At 42.0% G+C, this 21,538-nt stretch overlaps 1 protein-coding gene across 18 annotated transcripts in view; it reads left to right on the forward strand.

The window, feature by feature from the left end:
• Window positions 1–21,538, forward strand: part of ST3GAL3 (ST3 beta-galactoside alpha-2,3-sialyltransferase 3) — a 181,786-nt gene that overhangs the window by 74,474 nt on the left and 85,774 nt on the right. For all 18 annotated transcript variants that reach the window (XR_011234560.1, XR_011234561.1, XM_069479816.1 and 15 more), the window contains one exon: window positions 7,430–7,472. Coding sequence is in view for 16 of the 18 variants with exons in the window: in XM_069479816.1 (XP_069335917.1) it covers window positions 7,430–7,472 (43 nt within the window). In the remaining 2 variants the exon portion in view is untranslated. The remainder of the gene's footprint in view (window positions 1–7,429; window positions 7,473–21,538) is intronic.

The raw sequence follows: 21,538 nt of genomic DNA on the forward strand, positions 1-21,538 counted from the left end.
GCACCTGCAATGTGTGTACTCACAAGGCAGAAGGGGCAAATAGGCCCCCTCAAGCCTGTTTAATAAAAGCATTAATCCCATTCATGAGAGTGGAGCCAGCATGAGCCAGTCACCATCTAGAGGCCCCACCTCTTAATACTATCATGTTGGTGATTAGGTTCCAACATAGGAATTTGGGGGGACACCAACATTTAGACCATAGCAGCGAGTATTTATGCCTTATCTGCCCTACTAGGTGGTAAGCTTCAGGAAGTTTAAGATAAAAACTGCAGAGCAAGCCATTTTTTCCCCATTTCCTGTACCAGCTGCTCTTTCAACATGCTGTCCCTCACAATCCCCCTGAAGCTTAGTGCAGGATGCTCTGGCATGGCCTGGACACACTTGATACCATGAATACGATTGAAATCACTGCAGTGTTGGCCCTAGACATCTGCTGTTTTCCCAGGACAGAGGGGAAATGAGTACAGTGACCTCTTTGGCTGCAGTGGGAGGGGGCCTCTACCCATGGTGAGAGGCTTCCAGGGCTCCTTCTATAGCCTGTGATTCTCCTCCTCAGGGCCAAGGAGGTTCTATGCTCCATCAGCTCCAGTAGCCCCACATTGGAGAAGAGCTGTGTTGTGCTTGCATGGGGACTCAGAGTCACAGGGGACTCCGTGTTCTCAAAAACGTTTTGCTAGACCCCTTACCTCCCCCAACAAATACACCCATTTGGGGTTGGATTTTAGTTTGTGAGCTTTTAAGTTATTTTGCTGGTTCATTTAATTTAGTCTAGGTCAGTGGGTTTTTCTGTGTTTAGTTTATAAAACTGCTTTTCCTATTTTAGTTTGTCTTTGATTAATTGATCCCATGTTACAGTGTATTTTCCTGACTTGAGATGATGTGGGAGCTGTTTGCACTTTGGCCAGCCCCTCTCAGGGCTCTGCTGACTCGCATGATTCATGTGTGGCATGGCTGGGGCCTCCTGGCATCGCCCCTGGGGCAGGCTGGTGGGAGGTACTAATATATAATGCTCTCATGGCAGCTGCTCTCCTAATGTGAGGGTCTGCTTTTCTTGTTTCCTCTGAGAGTCAGTGTGGAATAATGTAAAGCAAAGAAGCTTCAGAGTGAGACCCAGCTAGTCCACTTAATGGTTGGGGGTCTTGAACATGTGTTTCCCCTCTCCAAGCCTCTGTTTTCTCATCTATAAAATGGAGATGATACCTACCTCCTAGGGCTGTAAGGATTAACTTGACAGTACTGAGAGCGGGATGAATACATAGTAGATGCTCAATTAATAGTAGTCCCCTCAGTCTTTCCTTCACCTACATGTCTGGCAGTCCATTTGGAACTAGTGCCAACTTCCTTCTCCACCCAAGCCGTGGCATATATTATATTGCATATGTTTCACTGGAAACTGTACAGTGTCATTTCTTAAGAAATGAGAGAACTATTTTGGTTAAGATAGGTCTGCATTCCATTTACTGCTATGCCCTTTGCACTTAGCAATTCATCATAGCCCAGAGATTGGAGCGAAGACCGCTTTAAAGAAGATCTGGAGGCAGAACTGCTTCTCTTGTGTGGGTGGACTTTTCTTGCTTTATGGACTATCCTGCCTATGTAGCTTTTGTGAATTATAATATGAAACATTGTGATTTTCTGATAGAACCAAGTTCACAGTTTTATGCCATAAGATACTAAACTGTGTAATCTTCCTCAAACTGGTCCTCATGGGAAATGTTCACGGCTGTCATCAGTAGCAGTTATCTAATAAGCATCTGCTTTATGCCAAGCACAGTGACAGCTGATGGGAATTTGTGGTGGTTCTTTAAAATGAAAAAAGGAATTGGGTCACTCAGGACTGAAAATGCCAGTGCATGTTAGGCTCATAATGTATGGCTGTATTCCTTGAAATTCCGTTCTGAGGCTCAGCAGCCAAAGGTGAGGTTATAGTAAGACACCTGGCTTAGGGAATTCTCGAGAATGTCTCACTTTGTCCTAAAATAGAATCTCACTGCACAGCATGGTGCTCCCAACTGTTTGCACATCAGAATATTAGTAGAAAGTGATAACATTTGTGTGCCATACTACAATAAACAGGAGGGGGCTTCAAGCTATCTAAATAGGGCATTGTGAAAACATTTATAATTGTTTTATATTATAGAATTGTGATGAGCAAAATGAAACACAAAGTATTATGAAATATATTAAATGTTGACTTGCTATAAAACATAAAAATAAATCTTTTCAAGTTTTTAATTAAAAACTTGAGCTTGTTTTGGTGCTCATATATTTTCATATCAGGTTTTATGCCTGGGAAGGCTTCATGTAACTCCTGTCAAGACTTTAATGATGCTCAGTTGTTATCAAAAAGAAATTTTGCTCACAAATAACTGATAAAAAAATGTAAAACTATTTTTGCACTCAAGTTTACAATGGTTGAAATTATAAAGAATCCAGCAGCTCTTCCTTTTCTTTAATTAAAATTGTAATGTTGAAATTTCTTGCAATAGAACAAATGAATTTCAAATCCAATCTCACTTTTTTATATAATGTATTTCAAAATAGCGTGAAGCAAAATGTACATGAATTCTTAGAGCAGTCACCCTGCAACTGTCCTGGAGACCATAAAAGGCTACATTAGCTGCAGATATGCAGAGGTGTTGTGACGACAGGTGTTTTGATCTCTACCCGGAGGTGTGCCCCCCTGGGAGTTCTCACCTGACCTATCTGTCCTTGTCAGCAGTCTCTGGAACAACACTTTGCTCCACGAGCTCCAGGAACACATCCTCTTCCAGCAGCTCCCCAGGCTTCTGTGTCCGTGAGCAGTGGTGGAGTGCTGAAGTGGGTGTCTCATGCTCACTGCTTCTGAGGACTAGACAGTGTCCCATCAGATCCTGTTTTGCTTGGGCTTCCCTCACTGGAGCCCCAGCCAGAGGGGCTGGCCCCCCGTGCTTTGTCCAGCCACCCCAAGGGCACATTCCAGAACACATTTGGGAAGCTTTGATGTCTCTGAGACCCTGAGATGAGAACTGGTTACAGATCAGGTCTATCTGCAAGGTGAGGAAATGCCTTCTTTCCTGACCCTGCCATGGGTTTGCGCCCCTCAAGTAGGAATGCTACAGTTATTACATGCTAGAGGCATTGCTGTAATGGTAGTGACAACCCGGCCTCTTTTTGAGATGGAGTGTCAGTCTCTTCCCGAAACAGAAGTTAAAAGAGAAACTTGAGCTTTAGAATCACAGTTTGCGAAGTCTGTGGACTCCTGGGGAGGTTCCCCAGGATCATTTCAGGGAGTCTTTGAGGTCACAGCATATTTTCATAATACTACCAAAATTTTCCTTGCCTTTTTTCACTGGTGATTCAAAAACAGGAGTGGGTAGAACTTCCAGTGCTTTAGCATGAATGAAAGCAGCGGCACTAAACTAGGCTAGTAGTCAATTGTTGCATTCTTCATGGCCATACATAGTTTTAAAAAAGATCAGTTTTACTTAAAATATCCTTCATGAAGCAGTAACAATTATTAAATTGATTGGATTTCATCCCCCAAGTACACATCTTTTTAATACTCTGTGTGGAAGTATGTATAAGACACACTGTTGTGTACCAAAGTACAGTGGTTGTCTTTGGGAAAAGCACTTGTGTGATTGTGTTGCCAGCTGAACTAGGTACATGTTTCATGGAACACCATTTTTACTTGAAAGAACAACTGACAGACAAACTATGGTTTGTCATCCTTTGGAATTTGGCAGATATTTCCTCAATAATGAAAGTGAGCATATCACTTCAGGGGAAGTAACTGACAGTATTTTGTTGCCAGTGATAAAATGTGAGCATTCAAGTGAAAATTAGAATTTTGGGAAACATGTTTCTACTTGATAGCTTCCCAATACTTAAAGTTTAAATTAAACTAGTGTGGGGGGTTGGCCCCATGTTATGGCCTGACTAGTGGTCAATTTTGATAAATGTTCCCTCCATGCTTACAAGGAATGTGCATTCTCCATTTGTTGGATGGAAAGTTCTCTGTGTGTCAGTTAGTCCTAATTTAGTAATCGTTCTGTTCAAATCTTCTTTTTTTTTTTTTTTTTTTTTTTGTTGTTGAGACAGAGTCTCACTTTGCTGCCCAGGCTAGAGTGAGTGCCGTGGCGTCAGCTTAGCTCACAGCAACCTCAGACTCCTGGGCTCAAGCGATCCTACTGCCTCAGCCTCCCGAGTAGCTGGGACTACAGGCATGCGCCACTATGCCCGGCTAATTTTTTCTATATGTAGATTTTTAGTTGTCCATATAATGTCTTTCTATTTTTAGTAGAGACGGGGTCTCGCTCAGGCTGGTCTCGAACTCCTGACCTTGAGCGATCCACCCGCCTCGGCCTCCCAGAGTGCTAGGATTACAGGCGTGAGCCACCGCGCCCGGCCTCAAATCTTCTGAATTCTCACTGATTTTGTGAGCCTGATTTTTCAGTGTTGTATGTGTTTCCTGTGATGATGATAGTAGACCTATTGTGTATTTCTCCTTGCAATTCTGTTCATTTTGCTTTATAGAGAGGTTTCGTTATGTGGTGCATACGCACTTTGATACATGGCCTCCTTTTGTTTTTGTCCAGTTTCTGAACCTTCTAGGAGTTTATACGAGCTCTTCATTTTTCTTCCAACGATTTACATAAATCTTTTGCTGTAACTAAGAACACTGACTTACCCCTTTGAAGTGGCAATGGAAGAGTTAATGGTTAATTTCAAAGACATCTGAAAAAGCACTTTATGCTTTCACAGCTCTGACTTGGTGCAGGTGTGGGAGAAGGGCAGAGATTTGCATCAGCTGTGTCACTCCCACCTGGATCCGGGCAGAGAATACACAACTGCTCCTTGGTCACTGCTTTTTGTAATCCTGGGCTTTCCATCCTGGCTGAGGCAGGCAGCTTAAGCCACCAGACTAAACATTTCTCCTTCACTACACAGCTGCTGGCTTGCTGCTTTGATACCTGGGAGGGGAGTATCTTCAAGGTGCTGGGAGAGCTGGATATGAAGGTCCATGCCTGCTGTGCCTGGCTGACTTGGGATTCTCAGTCTTCTGTTCTTAGTACAGATCTGGGATCAGTGAACTGCTGGTGAGACCTGGACTTCCCTGCCAGCCACCCCAGGGGTGAATTGTCCCTGAAGTGTTGGTACATTCAGAATAGCATTTCCTTTATAGAAGCCAGATTCATGTGCCCCAACTCCAGGAACACATTTGTATAAAGTGAGACGCTCTGGGATCTGTAACCTTGCCCATCCCCACAGTAGAGAAGCTCTGCTCCTGTATTCCCAGAGCATTATGCCTCTGCCTTCCTGGTCGCTTTCTTTTCTGGTTTCCACTTCCTAAAGATTATGCTTAAGCTTTCCTGCTAGTCAGGGAACTCTGTAAGGAGCTGCACACAGATTAGATCATCAGTAACATGAATATGTGGCTGGGGCTGAGAGTAAAGCACTTACCAGTTAAGATCCTTGGTTGGGATGGCGATGGGGCAGTCACCATGGACTCAGGAAATCTTTGTAAAGAAGGCTACATTTCAGGCCTTATAAATGATGGGAGGGAATTCCTTTGGCAGGAACTGAAATAGGGGATGTGAGGGACATTAAATAAATAGGGTAGCAGACAGTTGTGCCTAAGAAGAGCCAGGGGAGTCTTTCTATGGGCAGGTGACTACAATGTCATCGCTGGGCTGGGAGCCAGGAATGGCCAGAGCAAGAGCAGCACCGCTGCCAGAGACAGGCTGGTGAGTGGGAGAGGTGGCTACTGCTGCCACTGCTGCCACCACCGACATTGCCCCCTCGCTGCAAGGGGTGGAGGAAGACAAAGGACCCAGGTCTCAGGGCCACTCATTAGGCTCCGTTGGTCATTTGGTCATTCCCTTCATTATTCCATTCATTCAGCGTATTTATGGAGTACCAACTCTGTGCCAGACCCTGTATTAGGTGCCAGTGATACAGGGGTGAGCCAGAGACTCTTAGGAGGACTCCAATATGTATGTTAGGATTGTTTAATTGTGAGCAACAGAAACTGACTTAACTTTTTAAAAAAAAAAAAGAATTTACCAGAAGAACATGGGTACCCACAGATTAAAAGCCAAACATCCAGTCCTAAGAAAGAACATAAAGGGCAGCTCTGGGAGTCTAGATTGCAGGAATAAGTGGCCCGTTCTTCAGCATACAGTTTTTTCCCTGATGTCACTCAGCTTACGGGAGACAGAGTCCAGCCAGCCGAGCTTCTGTCAAGTGCCTACACTGTGGACACAGACCCCACTGGCAGGGCCTCCGCTTGCCTGCAATGGGAGAAGAGCAGCTCCCTGCAGGAAACCCAAGAGGTTTGTTTCTAAAAGGACAAGTGACAGCTGTGCACTGTAGGCTCATAAGTAAGTTCTGTGAGTTTGGTGGAGAGGACAGATAAAGTGACACTTAAGCTAACAGGTTAGATGAGAGAAGGTCAGCATGACATGCATAGCATTAGGTGATGCAGCTGTGAGGAAGACCAGAAAACCCTTGGTGGAACTTCTAGACTAGCAAAAGAAAGGCACCAGTCAAGTAGTCTAATAAATGTGTAATTATAAACTGGAATAAATCTTGTGAGGGGAAAGTACACTGTGTCACAGGAGCAGGTGAGGGGCATGATGTAGACAGGAAAGGCAAGGGATGCTCTTATAAAAGAGGGCCTTTGCACTAGGGTCTAAAGAAATGAGCAAGAGTTAACCAGATAAAGAGTTGGCTTATTCAAGAAACAAAGGCCAAAATAGCCAGAGCACAGAGCACAAGGGAGAAGATAGTGCAAGATAGGGCTGGGAAGGTAGGCAAAGGCCAAATCGTGAATTTTCTTGTTGCACTGCAAGAATATCTATCAAATTGAGCTTTGGTGGTGGCTGTATCCTGAAGGGTGAGTGAGTGTTCACCAAGTTAGCAAGGTGAGTGAGGCCACTGTAGAGGAAATAACACCTGCAGTAGCTGTCTGGCATAAAGGGTGCCTAGAAAGTAGTGGCAGAAGACTAGGCTGAGAAGACAGATAGGTTAAGAGGTTGCCGTGTGGTCTAAGCAACAGCAAAGACTCAAGCAAAAGGAATCACAGTGGTATAAGGAGGAGGGTCTGTATTTAGAAATGAGAAACATAGGGTACACCAAAAATTTCTTTCTTGGAGAACTGGATGATAATGCCATTATCAAAAAAAAAAAAAAAAAAGAAGAAGAAGAAGAAAGAAACCAAGGCTGAGTGCCTGGGAAATACCTGGTGTTGAACCTGGTCCTTCACAAAACAGGTGTCCACTAGCGTTTTGTGCCTTGTGTATTTGATTCTGTTCTATGAAGTAGTTGAATCACATTCGTTTCTAAGGGCTGTCTGTTTCCGTGGTCTAGGTCTGGGGATGCAGTCTGCTAGTGTCAGCAGTGGCTTGACTTCTGTGACATTTTCTGCTTTTCTTTTCTTTTTCAGAGTATGATCGGTTGGGCTTCCTCCTGAATCTGGACTCTAAACTGTGAGTAGCACGAGGAGGTGCCTTGGCTCTGTGGTAGAGGGGTCTGTGAAAGCTGGGGTCTCACTCGGAAGGGTCAGCTCTCATCAGCCCTGTGGTCATTGGGAGATTCGCTGGGGCCTCTGTCTACAGAATCTTTGCACATGTTACAGTCTGCAGGGGCCTGGAGAGGATGGGATAGTGGGTGCAAACATAAGGCCTTAGATTTGGCTGGCACAGGCAGCTCATTATAGGAGGCAGCCACTGCCAGGAGTTTGAGGGACAAGGAGGCCCCTGGAAACACTTCTCCTACAGGGTGGAGGACAGTTGAGTCACAGCAGGAGGCAGTGGCCTCTCAAAGATGCTCTGCCACCTGGTATGCACAGTCTTCCACGTCAGTCCCCTGTCTTCCTCTCCAGCTTCAATGCCAGTCACTCCAACCACAGGTGAGCCCTCCTTTTCCCCCTGCCTTTGCATGTGCTTGTTATCTGTGTCCCTTTCCTTACTAGACCACTTGGAAATCTCAAAGACCAATTCCTCCCCTCACAAAATTGTCTCTTCCTCTATGCTTCCTTTGAGTTTTCTACCTCTTGTTACCAAGTATCTCACTAGACTGTAACTAACTGTGTAATAATTATTAATTTATTAAGGGCATAGACTCAGAGCCAGGCAAAGCTTGGTTCAAATCCCAGATTGCCATTTATTCTCTTTGTGATTTGAGGCAGGCTACTTAGTCATTCTAAGCCTCAGTTTTGTCTGTAAGATGAAGACAATATACATACTTCACAGGGTTGTTGTAAGGATTTAATCAAATGATTAATTGACAGGGGACTATCAAGTACAGAGTATCTAATCCTTCCAGGATTCTTCCCTATTCTGGCCTTCGTGGTCTGTCTAGTGCCTAGATAGTTCTGGCATATGTTTATTAGGTGGTCATGGATGGATGGATGGTGGGAGGATGATTCTGCACTTCCCTACTTGACCGCAAGCCTTGGGTTGGAGCTCTATCTGCTATGAGAGTTTGAGCCCTGTGCAAGACCACTCACATGGGTGATACTCAACAGGGGCTTGCAAAACCACCTTACTACCTGTGACTCCTTTCTGTTGTTATTCATCTTTGTGCACCTATGTCCCCTGTCCTGTGCCAGAGAGACATCATGAAAGATGGGAATCGCATCTCCTTCCTTTCCTCTCTTGCCTCAGGCCTTGTCCACAGCTGCTTCTGATGGTGATGGCCACACCTACATACGAGACATCAAACCAGGGGCTGTTTGGCTTTCCCACTGAATAGCCTGGCATCTGGCCCCTTTAATTGGCATCTAGCTTTTTGGCTCTGGTGCCTCACACTATGAGTTCAGGCATTGTAACTCCCAGCTTTTATACGTCATGGAGGCAGCTACGAGGGAAGAATGGTTTGCTCTTTCCACCAGGCTAGTAGAGAGACGTCAGGCACATGTTAACATCTTGGGAATGGGGCTTGATTGTGCTAAAAAGCCACAAGCTTCACACTTAAAAATTCTTAATTTAGTGCTCTGGGCAAAAAAACAAATCAAGTGTAAGCCATAAGCGAGTGAAATGCCACTGGAACAGAAGAGATATAGTAATTACCAAGTTGAATCACATTGATGAACAAAAGACATGTTATCTAGGACATATTAACTATAGTATTTAAACTGTCTTCAACGGTATAAGGAGGAGCATGAGGAGGACAGTCCTGCCCTGCTGTCCTGGCTGTCGGGTGCTGCAGAGTAGGCTATCGTGTAGCTTTCTGTTTAGTACCAAGTTGGTTCCATGAACCATTTGAGTCAGCCTGGTCTTTAGCACAGTGAATTAGCTTGGCCTCATTTGATTTAACTCACAATCTAAGGTACAAACTAGTATTTTCCTGCCTCTTGCTATAGAGGCTTGTCCAATCCAATGATGTCTTGAGAAGAAAGCACCGATATATGAGAAAGGTTTCTACCTGTGTCCAGGGAGAGGCTTCCAAGGTAAAGATTCTACTTTAGGGGGCAATTCTTCAGGAAAGTTCAGGTCTCCCCTTACGGAGTCTTTCTCTGGTTGTGTTATATTCTATTTCTGATGTATAGGAAAGGACCTTAATTTGGATCAAAACTGGATTTGAATTCTGTCTCTGCTGCTTAGTATTACATAACCTTAGATAATTATTTTAGCTTTCTGAATTCCAGTTTTCCTTTATGAAAAATGTAGACACTAACACTCATTTCCTATGGTTTTATGAAGAGTAAAAGAAAGGGTTCTTTAAAGTATGAGTAAGTATACAAATGTAAGGCATTCTTTTTATTTATCTTGATTGCTATTTATTTAGCTTCTGGAGTATAAGAATTCATATGTTCTGGAAAATTTCCAGCCATTTATCTCCTGAAATATTGCCTCTGCCCTGCTCTCTCTCTACTCTTCTTCTGAAACTGATTACATTTTAGACCTTTTCTTTCTAGCCTTCTCTGTTAACTTGTCTTCCATGTTTTCCATCTTTTGATCTTTTCCACATTAAACTAGAACCCAAAGGACTCAGCATCAGGATAAACTAGAACTAAATCTGCACCCCCAAGCCAGGACTGCAGGAAGGGTTACCATAGTTCTGAATAGATCAGGGCAAAAAGTTAAAAAAAAAAAAAAAAAAAGTTGATATTTGTTACCAGAGTTCTCATCACTCATGTGAACCTCAAGCCATGAGTTTAGTTTAAGGTATTCCAGACTGGCAGTGCCGCCAAGCACCTGGCAGAAGCAAATACAAATTCTCTCTGGAGGAAGACATATGAATTCTTCATAAATAACTTTACAAGGAAACAAGCAGTTTACAGTAAAAAATTACAACATACAAGGAAACAAGCTTCCATTAGTGAGAACCATGAAAAACAAAAAACAACAGAGGAGGACCCACAGAGATTTCTGAAATTGGAATTACCAGACATCATATAGCAATTATATATACTGTATTTAAGGAAATAAAAGACAAGTCATGCCACTATACTCCAGCCTAGGCAACAGAGTGAGACTCTGTCTGGAAGGAAGGATGGAAGGAAGGATGGAAAGAAGGACAAGATTGAACTATATGCATAGAATAGGGAACTATAAAAAGTAAAATATCAGATTTAAAAAACAATGAACTTCTAGAGTTGAAAAATACAATGAGAGAAAGAAATAAAAGCCATCCAAATTGGAAAGGAGGAAGGCCAATTGTCCCTATTTGCAGACAATATGATCTTATATATAAAACCCTAAAGACTTATGAAAAAACTCTTGAGGCTAATAAATTCAGTAAAGTTGCAGGATACAAAATAAGTAACATTTCTATATACAAATGAACTAGCTGAAAAAGAAATCAGAAAGGCAATCAATCCCATTTACAGTAGCTACAAAATAATAAATAAAATACCTAGGAATAAATTTAACCAAGGAGGTGAAAGATCTCTGTAAGTAAAACAACAAAACACTGATGAAAGAAATCGAAGAGAATACAAACAAATGGAAAGACATCCCATGCTCATGGATCAGAATTAATATTGTTAAAATGACCATAATACCCAACGCAACCTACAGATTCAGTGCAATCCTCATCAGAATACCAATGACATTCTTCATAGAACTAGAAAAAAAAAAATCTTAAAATTTGTATGGGACCAGAAAAGTTGCTGAATAGCCAAAGCAATCCTGAGCAAAAAGAGCAAAGCTGAAGATAATCATGCTAGCAGACTTCAAAATATACTACCAAGCCGTAGTGACCAAAACAGCATGGTACTGACATAAAAATAGACCCATAGACCAATGCAACAGAATAGAGAACCCAGGAATTAATCCATGTGTCTGTAGCCATCTATTTTTGACAAAGGTACCAAGTATACTTATTGGAGAAAGAACAGTCTCTTTAATAAATGAATGGTACTGGGAAAACTGGATATCCATATGCAACAGAATGAAACTAGAGCCCCACCTCTCACCCTATACAAAAATCAATTCAAAATGGATCAAAAACCTAAATGTAAGACCTGAAACTATAAAGCTACTAGAAGAAAACATAGGGGAAATGCTTCAGGACATTGGTCTGGGAAAAGATTTTATGAATAAGACCTCAAAAGCACAGGCAACAAAAGCAAAAATAAACAAATGAGATTATACTAAATTACAAAGCTTCTGCACAGCAAAGGAAACAATCAACAGAGTGAAAGACACCTACAGAATGGGAGAAAATATTTGCAAACTATTCATCTGACAGGGGATTAATATCCAGAATATACAAGGAACTGAACCATCTCAACAGCAAAAACACAAACAATCCAATTAAAAAATGGGGCAATGATCCAAACATTTCTCAAAAGAAGACATACAAATGGCCAACACATATATGAAAAAATGTTCAACATCACTAATCATCAGAGAAATGCAAATCAAAACCATAATGAGGTATCATCTCACCCAAGTTAGAATGGCTATTATCAAAAAGACAAAAAATAACAAAGCTGGTAAGGATACAGAGAAAGGGGAACTCTTATACACTGTTGGTGGGAATATAAACTGGTAGAGCCGCTATGGAGAACAGTATTGAGGTTTTTCAAAAAAACTACAAATAGAACTACCACAAGATCTAGCAATCCCACTCCTGGGCATTTATCCAAAGGAAAGGGAATCAGCGTATCAAAGGGACATCTGCACACCCACGTTTATTGCAGCACTATTCACAATAGCCAAGATAAGAAATCAACCTAGGTGTCCAACATCAGATGAATAGATTAAAAAAAATATGGTATATATACACAATGGAATACTATTCATCCATAAAAAAGAATAAAATCCTATCATTCGTGGCAACATGGTTGGAACTGGAAGAAATAATGTTAAGTGAAATAAGCCAGGAACAGAAAGTTAAATGCTGCATGTTCTCACTTATATGTGAAAGCTAAAAAAAGTTGACCCCAGAAGTAGAGTAGAGCACAAGATACTATTGGCTGGGAAGGATGGGGGAAAGGAGGAATAGGGAGAGATTTGTTAAAGGATACAAAATTATAGCTGGGCAGAAGGAATAAGTCCTAGCGTTCTGTACCACTCTAGGATGACTATAGTTAATATAAGTTTCAAATAGGTAGAAGGAGGATTTTGAATGTTCCCAATACAAAGAAATGATGAATGTTTGAGATGGTGGATATGCTAATTACCCGGATCTGATCACTATTTATTATTTATATCAAAACATTACTATGTACCTCCATAAATATATACAATTATTATGTGTCAATTAAAAAATAAAAGTATTTTAAAAATAACTCAATACAAGGGTTTAGCAGCAGATTAGATACAACTGAAGAGTTAGTGAACTGGAAGATAAATCAGAAGAAATTATCTGTAACAGAGTTTGCAAACTTTTTCTGTAAAGGGCTAGATAGCAAATATTTTAGGATTTTGGGGCCTTTTTCTGTCACAATGACTCAATTCTGCTGTTGTAACATGAAAGCATCCACAGATAGTACATAGACGAATGAGTGTGACTATATTCTAATAAAACATTATGGTCACTGAAATCTTAATTTCATATAAATTTATGTCATAAAATTTGCTTCTTTTGATTTTCTCCACCCATTAAAAATGCAACCAAAAATATGTACAAGTATGATATATCAACTAAAAATATTAATTTTAATAAATAAAAATGTAAAAGACATTCTTAACTTATGGGCCACATAAAATACAAGTGGTGGGTTGGTTTTGGCCCACAAATGGTAGTTGGCTGACCCTTAATTGAAAATGCAACACGGATATTAATATATCTGCATGAGTACTGTCCTCTCATCCCAAGTCTTCTCTAGTCTTGAAACCCTATTCCATAGAAATAATCTTAAAATAACTCTATGTCCAGTGATATTCCAAAAATCTGGAAATAGATGTTTTGGATTTTTTGTCTTTCCTATATTCTCTTAATTATGCTTTTCTGGAATAAATAGATGGGTTTGTATTTCCTTTGAGAATTCCCTGCTTCTTGTATCTATACGACAAAATCACTTGTCAGTGCTATGAAAATTATTCAGAATACTTATGTGCAAATCCTTGTTTTTTAACTGCAAGATCTGTTGTTCAGAAAGATCAACAAATGTGGTGGTTTCAAAGGTGGTTACAAATGTGGGCTGTGGAGTCAGATGTGGAACTTTGAGGGCCAGTTCCACATCATATTAGCTCTCATCTTGAGTGAGTTATTTAACCACTGTCTTAGTTTCCCACTATAAAGTGGGCATAATAGTAATCGCTCAAGGGTGAGATTCAGCATATCCTGTGCCCTCATCATTGTCTGGTGGTAAACTGGGAAGGATTAACCCAGGAAGGAGACCTGGACCTCAACTTGCCTTCTGCTCATTCATTTTGCAAATATTTCTTGAGCACCAACTGTATGCTTTGTAATTGGGATTTAACTGAAAATGCTGAGTCATATGCACAGCCATATAAGCTTGACTAGAAAGGGTGTCTTGTGAGCTAGAGTCTTGGTGAATCGGAAGAAAGTGATTGAGAACAGCTAGGGAGGGTAAAGGGGTGGTATTGCTGGATAGCATGAGCAACAAACAGGTTTTTGTGTTTATTTTTTAAATAAGAATGACATATTTTGGAAACATAAATGGAGTACAAAGAGGATACCAGGGTTCCCAAGGTGCATGGAACATGAAGAAAGAGCAGCCTCCCTTGCAGAGGGCTGTAAAAATGGTGTTTTCCAAAGAGACTCAGGTTTCTATGAAAGCAAAAGGTGGAAGGAACATTCACTGAAGAGCCTGAGGATGTAAAGGAACAAGGCTTCACGGAACATAACGGAAAGCTAGAGCGTGGGGCAGGAGGAGGGAAGTAGAAAACTGGGCCAAGAAGCAGCAGAGAGCAGTGACTTGAGGATAAGAAATGTGACAAGGATAGTCCGGGGAGTGAACAGAATAACTAGTATGTGAGGCTGGGGAGTCGGTGGGCGTTGCTGGCCTCCAGGTTGCCCAAGAACTGATCCTGTCTTCCCGGGGTTGGGCACTCAGGCTGCTGCTCAGTGCACACAGCGACAGCCTGATTGGATGATACCTCCAAGGACTCAAGGCTGGTCACCTGGAGCCTCAGGAGCTCCAGGCTCTCTGAAAGGGGTTTTCTGTGTTCTGGTTCAAAGTCAGGGGTCCTGGGGAAAGGCTCAGGGGTAAAGGCTCCTGCCCCGACACCAAGGTGAAGACTTCTTTGGTCAGTCAGCAAATTTCTTGAGCAATGACTATGTATCAGGGAACAGCTCTGAAGATTCACCAGTGAACAAGACAGTCAATATACAAAAAGTATCTTGGAGTGTGGTAAACGCCGTGGAAGAAAATAGGGAATGCTGTTGGAGAGATTGCAAGGTTAAACGGAGCAGTCAGGGTAGGATTCATTGGGAAGGTGATATCTGAGCAAAGACTCAAAGGAAGAAAGGGAGTTATCCCTATTTGTATCTGGAAGCAGAGCATTCCAGACCGAACCCTAAGGAAATCTCAATCTCAGTTATGAGGAATATGACACCATGAGCTGGGAATGTGCCCATTAGTCCAGGGGAGAGAAAAGCCATCTGGATGCCTTGGAGGAGCCAGATCCTGGAGTCCAGATATGTGTTTCCTGAGCTAATGTGAGCCTTCTGGGAGTGGATTTAATTAAATGGAAGTGTCACCTATTTCAGCTGGGTGTGAGCAGGGAAAGCTCCTACAGAGAAAGTGCTCTGGGAAAGCTCCTGTCTGCTGTCACAACGCGGTGTTTTATAGTCACCATGTGGGTGAGAGCGTGGGGACTCTTAACGCTCAGTCTAATTTCATAAGGGAGTGCATGTGAAGACACAAAGAGATGAAAACCAAACAGCTTAATCCCCAGAGCCTAGTGAAGACCAGGCCCAGCTGTGAGAGGTGTGTAGACATGGGGCAGTCTAAATACACCTGGAGGTGAGTTTACTAATTCCCAAGTTCCCCTGGCTACAAGGGGAAAGCATTTAATGAGCTCCTACTATGTGCCCAGTGCCATACTAGGTACTTTCTGTTACCTGTTCCCCACAACAGTCACTTAGATGATCTCATCCAGTATCATGGCTTTAAATGTCATCTATATGCTGATGACTCCTAAATTTTTATCATGCCCAGTCCTTTCCCCACACTCCAGACTCATCTATCCAATTGCCTTCTGCACTTGGATGTGTATTAGGCATCTTACACTTAACATGCCCAGAACCTAACTCCAGATTCATACCCTCCACCTCCCAGAATCTTCCCTGCTCCAGTAAATGGCAACTCCATCCTTCCAGTTGCTCAGGTCAAATACCTTAGCATCATTTCTCTGACATTGAAATCTAATCATCAGCAAACCCTATTGACTTTCCCTTAAACATCTTCAGATCCAACCACTTCTCACTACCTCCAGACCAGGGGGGAGGAACCTGCAGCCTTAAGGCCACATGTGTTGCCTCCTAGGTCCTTAAGTGGGCCTTTTGACTGAATCCAAATTTTACAAAACAAATCCTTTTGTTAGTACATTTTTGTTCATCTTTTATATTTTTATTTTTAACATGAACACATTTAAAATACCCAAGAATAAAATAAGTCGCAATGAAATAATCCTCTCAGATTGACCAGCAGCACAATTAGAACATCAGTAAGCCATTAAGGGCTAAACTGACAGCTGCTACACTCGTGATTTAGTTCTAACTTCCCCCACCTGACTAGGGCCACTACCACAGAGGCTGGTTGGCAAGAGTTTATGGAGGTCGAGTACACCAGTCTGTTACCAGCTTTTGACAACGGTGCACTCTGTTTCTGTTTGAATGGAATTTATGAATAGTTGCACAGCTCGACAGCATTTTTTAATTCTGTCTGCTTAACAGCTATCATGTGAGAGAAGACTGAGAGAACTGCTGAATTAAACAGGTTTTTTAATGAGGATTGGGAATGGCAATATTGTTTCTGCTAAAGATATGACGATTTGCTTGCTTTGTGATACTGCAGTATCAACATTAAAGAAATTCAATGCTCATCAGTATAACACTCATAAGGACCACAAACATTTTAAATTAGAGGGAGAGGCACCAAAGCTTGTACTACAGAAATTAAAAGATGAAAAGCAAATGCAAAGACAATTCTTTCAAGTGGCAAAAAATCCAAGCATTTCCAAAAAAGCTATCTTTTCAAAACACTTTTTCAAAAGGAAATTTGGGATGAACATTTTTCCCAGTTAGCAAAGGTCACTGATGGGCAGTATGATATATGCGAATCATTTGAAGAATATGCAGCTATTAAGACCTATTAATTGGAGAATACAATGAAAGGTTCACTGACTTTGAGAATCATGACATCACACTCAAATTAGCATTTCAACCTCACCTAGTTGATATCACCAAGGCATCTAAAGAACTACAGATGGAATTGATTGAGCTCTCAGTAGATGACATTTTAAAGTCATTGTTTGATGCTAAGAAAGATCCAATTGGAATATGGAAAAATGCAGTAGAATACTCACACCTTCAACAACACACTGGAAAAGTGTTTTCTCGCTTTTCAACCACTTACTGCTGTGAATCTACATTCTCCTACCCAACCCAAATCAAGACGCCGTTAAGGTCACAAATGACTGATACCATCTAGAGGGTCAGCTGAAACTGCAGACCTCCATGCTGCAACCAAACATTCAAATGCTTTCCAACAAAAAGCAAACAGAACAAAGTCATTAAAAGGTTAGTTAACTTTAAAATTAACAAATAGCTTTCATTTTCTGAAATTATTAAATACATGGTAGTTAGATTCTTGCAAAATAATGTACATTTTTAAGTATATCGAATTGAAGTTTCTTGAATGTGGCCTTATTTGATTACAGCTAAATTAATGAGGCCTTCCAACATGAAAAGGTTCTCACCCCTGCTCCAGACCATCACCCTGTCCTAACAACCATCATATCCCATCTCATTTTTGCACTCCTAACTCATCTCCCTTCTTTCATGCTTGCTTCCCCATGGTCTACTTCCACACTGAAGCCAAAGTGATCCCGTTAAAAAGTGAGATCTTGTTACACCTGTGATCAGAACCTTCCCATGGCTTCCCGTTTCTCTTAGAATGAGAGTCAGTCTTTATAGTGCTCCCCAAGGCCCTGCACGGTCTATGCCCTGGTTTTCTTGCTACTCCCCTTGTTTATTATTTCAGAGTGGGCTCCTTGCTGTGACCCCAATACTGCAGGCCCGCTCCTGCCTCAGACTCTTGGCATTTTCTCATTCCTTTCTCTAGGACACTCTTCCCCTGATACCTGCAGAGATTGTTCACTCCTTCACCCTTTCAGACCTTAGCTCAAATGTTACTTTCTTAGTGCAGTGTTCCCTGCCTATCCCATTTAATATTGTAACCCTATTCCCCGTTAGCATTCCCCGTCCCCTTTACTATGTCATCTTCTCCAGGGTTTATCACTGTCAGATGCACCATATATTATTTTACTTGTTTATTGTCTGTCTCCACCCACTAGTGGGTTTTTATGAATACTTTGTTCATTACTATTTCCTATCACCCAAAGCAGTGCCCTACTGTATTTCTTAGTGATTCTCAATAAATATTTGTTGCACAGATGAATGACTTGGTGGACAACTCTGTGAAGTAGATAGTATTTAAATGCATTTTAACAAACGAGAAAGTGACCCTAGAAGAGATCAGTAATTTACTTGTATTCTTAAAACTCCATGTGATCAAGCCAGTATTTGAACCCTTCTCTGCCTGGCTCCAAACTTTCTACTTGTCCCGCTATTCAAGATAGGTGTATGCCTACAGAATGAGTGCATTGCGCACCGTTTGGGGAATGGTAACGCTTGAAGGTGCTGACTCGGGAAGGGGGGGTGGGGAAGGGAGGGATATATACCTACATGATGGGTGCAACGCGCACTATCTGGGGAACAGACACGCCTGGAGCTCTGACTTGGGGGGAAAGGCGGTACATGGGCAACGTATGTAACCTGCAATTCTGTATCCCCCATAATAATAAGATGAAATAAAAAAAAAAAAGATAGTTTTCTGTTTTTTCCAAACCCTTGCTGTCAGTTCGATCCTAAGTTTGAGCAACTCTACTGGAACCTTTGTAAGGGCAGGAACTATGAACATCCTGCTCACACACGTATTCACAGTGCCTACTACAGTGTTTGTGGTGCTTAGCAAATATTCGATAAATATTTGTTAAATCAATTGAGGACAGAATGAAGAGGGTATAAGCGAGAGAGAATAGTGTCACTTTTAATGACAAAACCCAGATCCTCCAAGTATCAACATGGGAAGAGTTTTAGAGAGCAGGGAGTGCAGTGGTGAGGGCTGTCAGATGGCCCTTTGTGTTTTTTATTGTCAAATGCATAATTCCTGGCGACTTTCATATCTCCTACCACACACAAAAAACTGGCAGTGCTGGTATTACTCACAATGTCATAGTTTTTTGGAACCTGTTTTATAGAAACAATATAGATCTTCTTGTCTTTTCAATTCTCCAGTACCGGTCATTTCATGCTGGTTACATCACAACTCATGCTGATACCCATGACTGCTGACTTCCAGTGACTCTCCCACAGGTGTGACTGCTTTGTTGATCATGGCCACAAATGCAAGTGTTACGCAGAGTATGCAGGGGAAATGTGAACTGTAATTAGTTTTCTAGTTGTGTTAAATTGATCCTTTGACATTTTAACACAGAATATAGGACAGCACATCTTCCAACCGTGTCTTCTCCTGTACTCTTTCAACAGCATGAGCCTGGGCCTAAGGGCAGTACTGCTTTAGAGGATTGCTGTAAAGCCAAATTAGATAATTAGATCCACTGTCTGGCACATGGTTTATGCTCAGGAAACGTTAGTTCCCTTGTTCTTTTCACTACCATCCAGAAAGATGACGTGTTTTCATTTTTAAAGAAAAGCAATATGGAAACCAAATTGAATTGGAGCAGTCACAGCAGATCCCTGGTAGAGAGCCTCTGTGAAAAGTGCCTGTATTGCTCAGGCTAAAGCAGTTGGAGAGCTTACCAGAGAGCATCCTCCCAGCCAAGATGAAGTAAATTACAAGGCCCTGGAGACAAAGATAACCTGCAGTAATGTCAGCTCCAGAATCACTGATCAAATAGGAAAGTGCCTGGTTTGATGGAAAGGTATTGCAGCGCCCAATAGCAAGAGCAGAAAGGCAGGGATACCACAAATTCCAGATGGCTCACATCAAGCAGTCCCTCTTCTCTTAAAGTGATAGAAGAAGACTTTTGACAGTGATGGCTGTATGTGGGGCAAAAGCTGTAGAGAAACCCAACTCAACTTTGGAGGTTGCAAAGAGTTGGATCAGTGATGCCAAGGGTGGATGGATTAGCAGCCCCCTAGATGTGGGTGGGTGAAGAGACCTACGCTAATGCAAGAAGGGCCAGCAGAACTGTAGTAATGGGCTGGAGGGATGGCAGTCAGAGGAGACAGAAATTATCCTTAAGGAGAAAAGTTTCAAGTTTCCATCTTGGAGCTAGAGAGAATCTATGGCAGTAGTAAGTACTTTTCTTACATAAAGGCTGTTTAGAAAAAAATTAAAATAAAAATGTTTAATGAGAGAATAGGCTTACTAAAGCTAACCAAAGCTGCTTCTGCCATTATCCAAGTCATGTCATTGTTCCAGAAACAACTCTCTAGTAACTGGAGAAATGCCTCCTCATCAGAAAGGTAGAGGACGGAATTGGAGAGGCAGGCAGTGGTGGAGCGAGCTCTGTGCCGCAGGGTCTTGTCTGCACGTTGTGCAAGTCCCCCAGCATGGGAATATTGTCTAGCTTTGATTAAGGTGCTGTGTTACTTGTCATGCAGTGTGCTAGGTGTTACGTACGTGGTCTTCTTTTCTCATAACGAGTGCCTTGAACTCTACGTCACTAGATTAGCACATGGAATGAGGGAGGGGCATAATAGAGAGCTGATCTGAGCTCAGTCCTCTCTGAGATGGTTCTAGAAATTAGACTGTTGGCTGCAAGATGTCCATCCCTAATCTGCAGAGTCCTCAGGGATAGGCCTCAAAGTCCTTTCCCCAGTCTCCCAGCCATCACCACCTCCCCCTCCCACTTCCTGTCGATTAACTTTGCAAGGCAGGGCAACCAGTTGAGTGCAGTCCAACATTTTGTTGGGTACTCTGTGCTATGCATGCTGTCCTAAATTATCATGGTCTAGGAGAGAAAGATACTTAAGTAGACAATTACTCTTCAGTGTAACGAGTGCTGGGCCATAAATATGTCATCGTTATATCCCTGATCCCAGGCCCATTACACTTAGCATGTATTGAGTGATAACTAGGTGCCAGGCATTTTACTAGGTGCCAGCACATTATTCTCAGAGTAATCCTTGCAACAGTTTTATGGAGTAAGTACTAAAGTTGTGTAAAGATGTTGAAATTCAGGGTACAGAACAGTTAAATAACATGCCCCATTGGAAATCATGCAGTGGGGAAGGGGGAATAGGGAAGGAGCAAAAACCTACCTAACAGGTATGATGAGCACTGTTCGGGTGATGGGCACACATATAGCCCTGACTCAAGCATTACAAAAACTATCCATGTAACAAAAACATTTGTACCCCCTTAATATTTTGAAATAATAATAATTAAAAAAAAAACAGGCCGGGTGCAGTGGCTCACACCTGTAATCCTAGCACTCTAGGAGGCCAAGGCAGGAGGATCACTTGAGGTCAGGAGTTCAAGACCAGCCTGAACAAAAGCCAGACCCCATTTACACTAAAAATAGAAAATATTAGCTGGGCGTAGTAGCGCATGCCTATAGTCCTGGCGACTTGGGAGGCTGAGGCAGGAGGATCTTTTGAGCCCAGGAGTCGGAGGTTGCAGTGAGCTGTGATGACACCACTGCACTGTAGCCTGGGCAGTAGAGCAAGACTCTGCCTCAAAAAAAAAAAAAAAAAAAAAAAAAAGGCCCCAAATCACACAGCTAGTAAGGGATAGAACCAGGATAAAAATCCAAGCAGAGTGATTCCATTGCCTCTTGCATGAATGAATGAGAGGAAGGAAGGGAAGGAGGTAGGAAAGACGGAGAGAGAGTAGAAGTGAGCAAGCTAAAGGAAAAGTTTGCTCTAGGAGCTGGGG

Source organism: Eulemur rufifrons, chromosome 8 (assembly GCF_041146395.1).
Source record: "Eulemur rufifrons isolate Redbay chromosome 8, OSU_ERuf_1, whole genome shotgun sequence".
Taxonomy (NCBI): domain Eukaryota; kingdom Metazoa; phylum Chordata; class Mammalia; order Primates; family Lemuridae; genus Eulemur; species Eulemur rufifrons.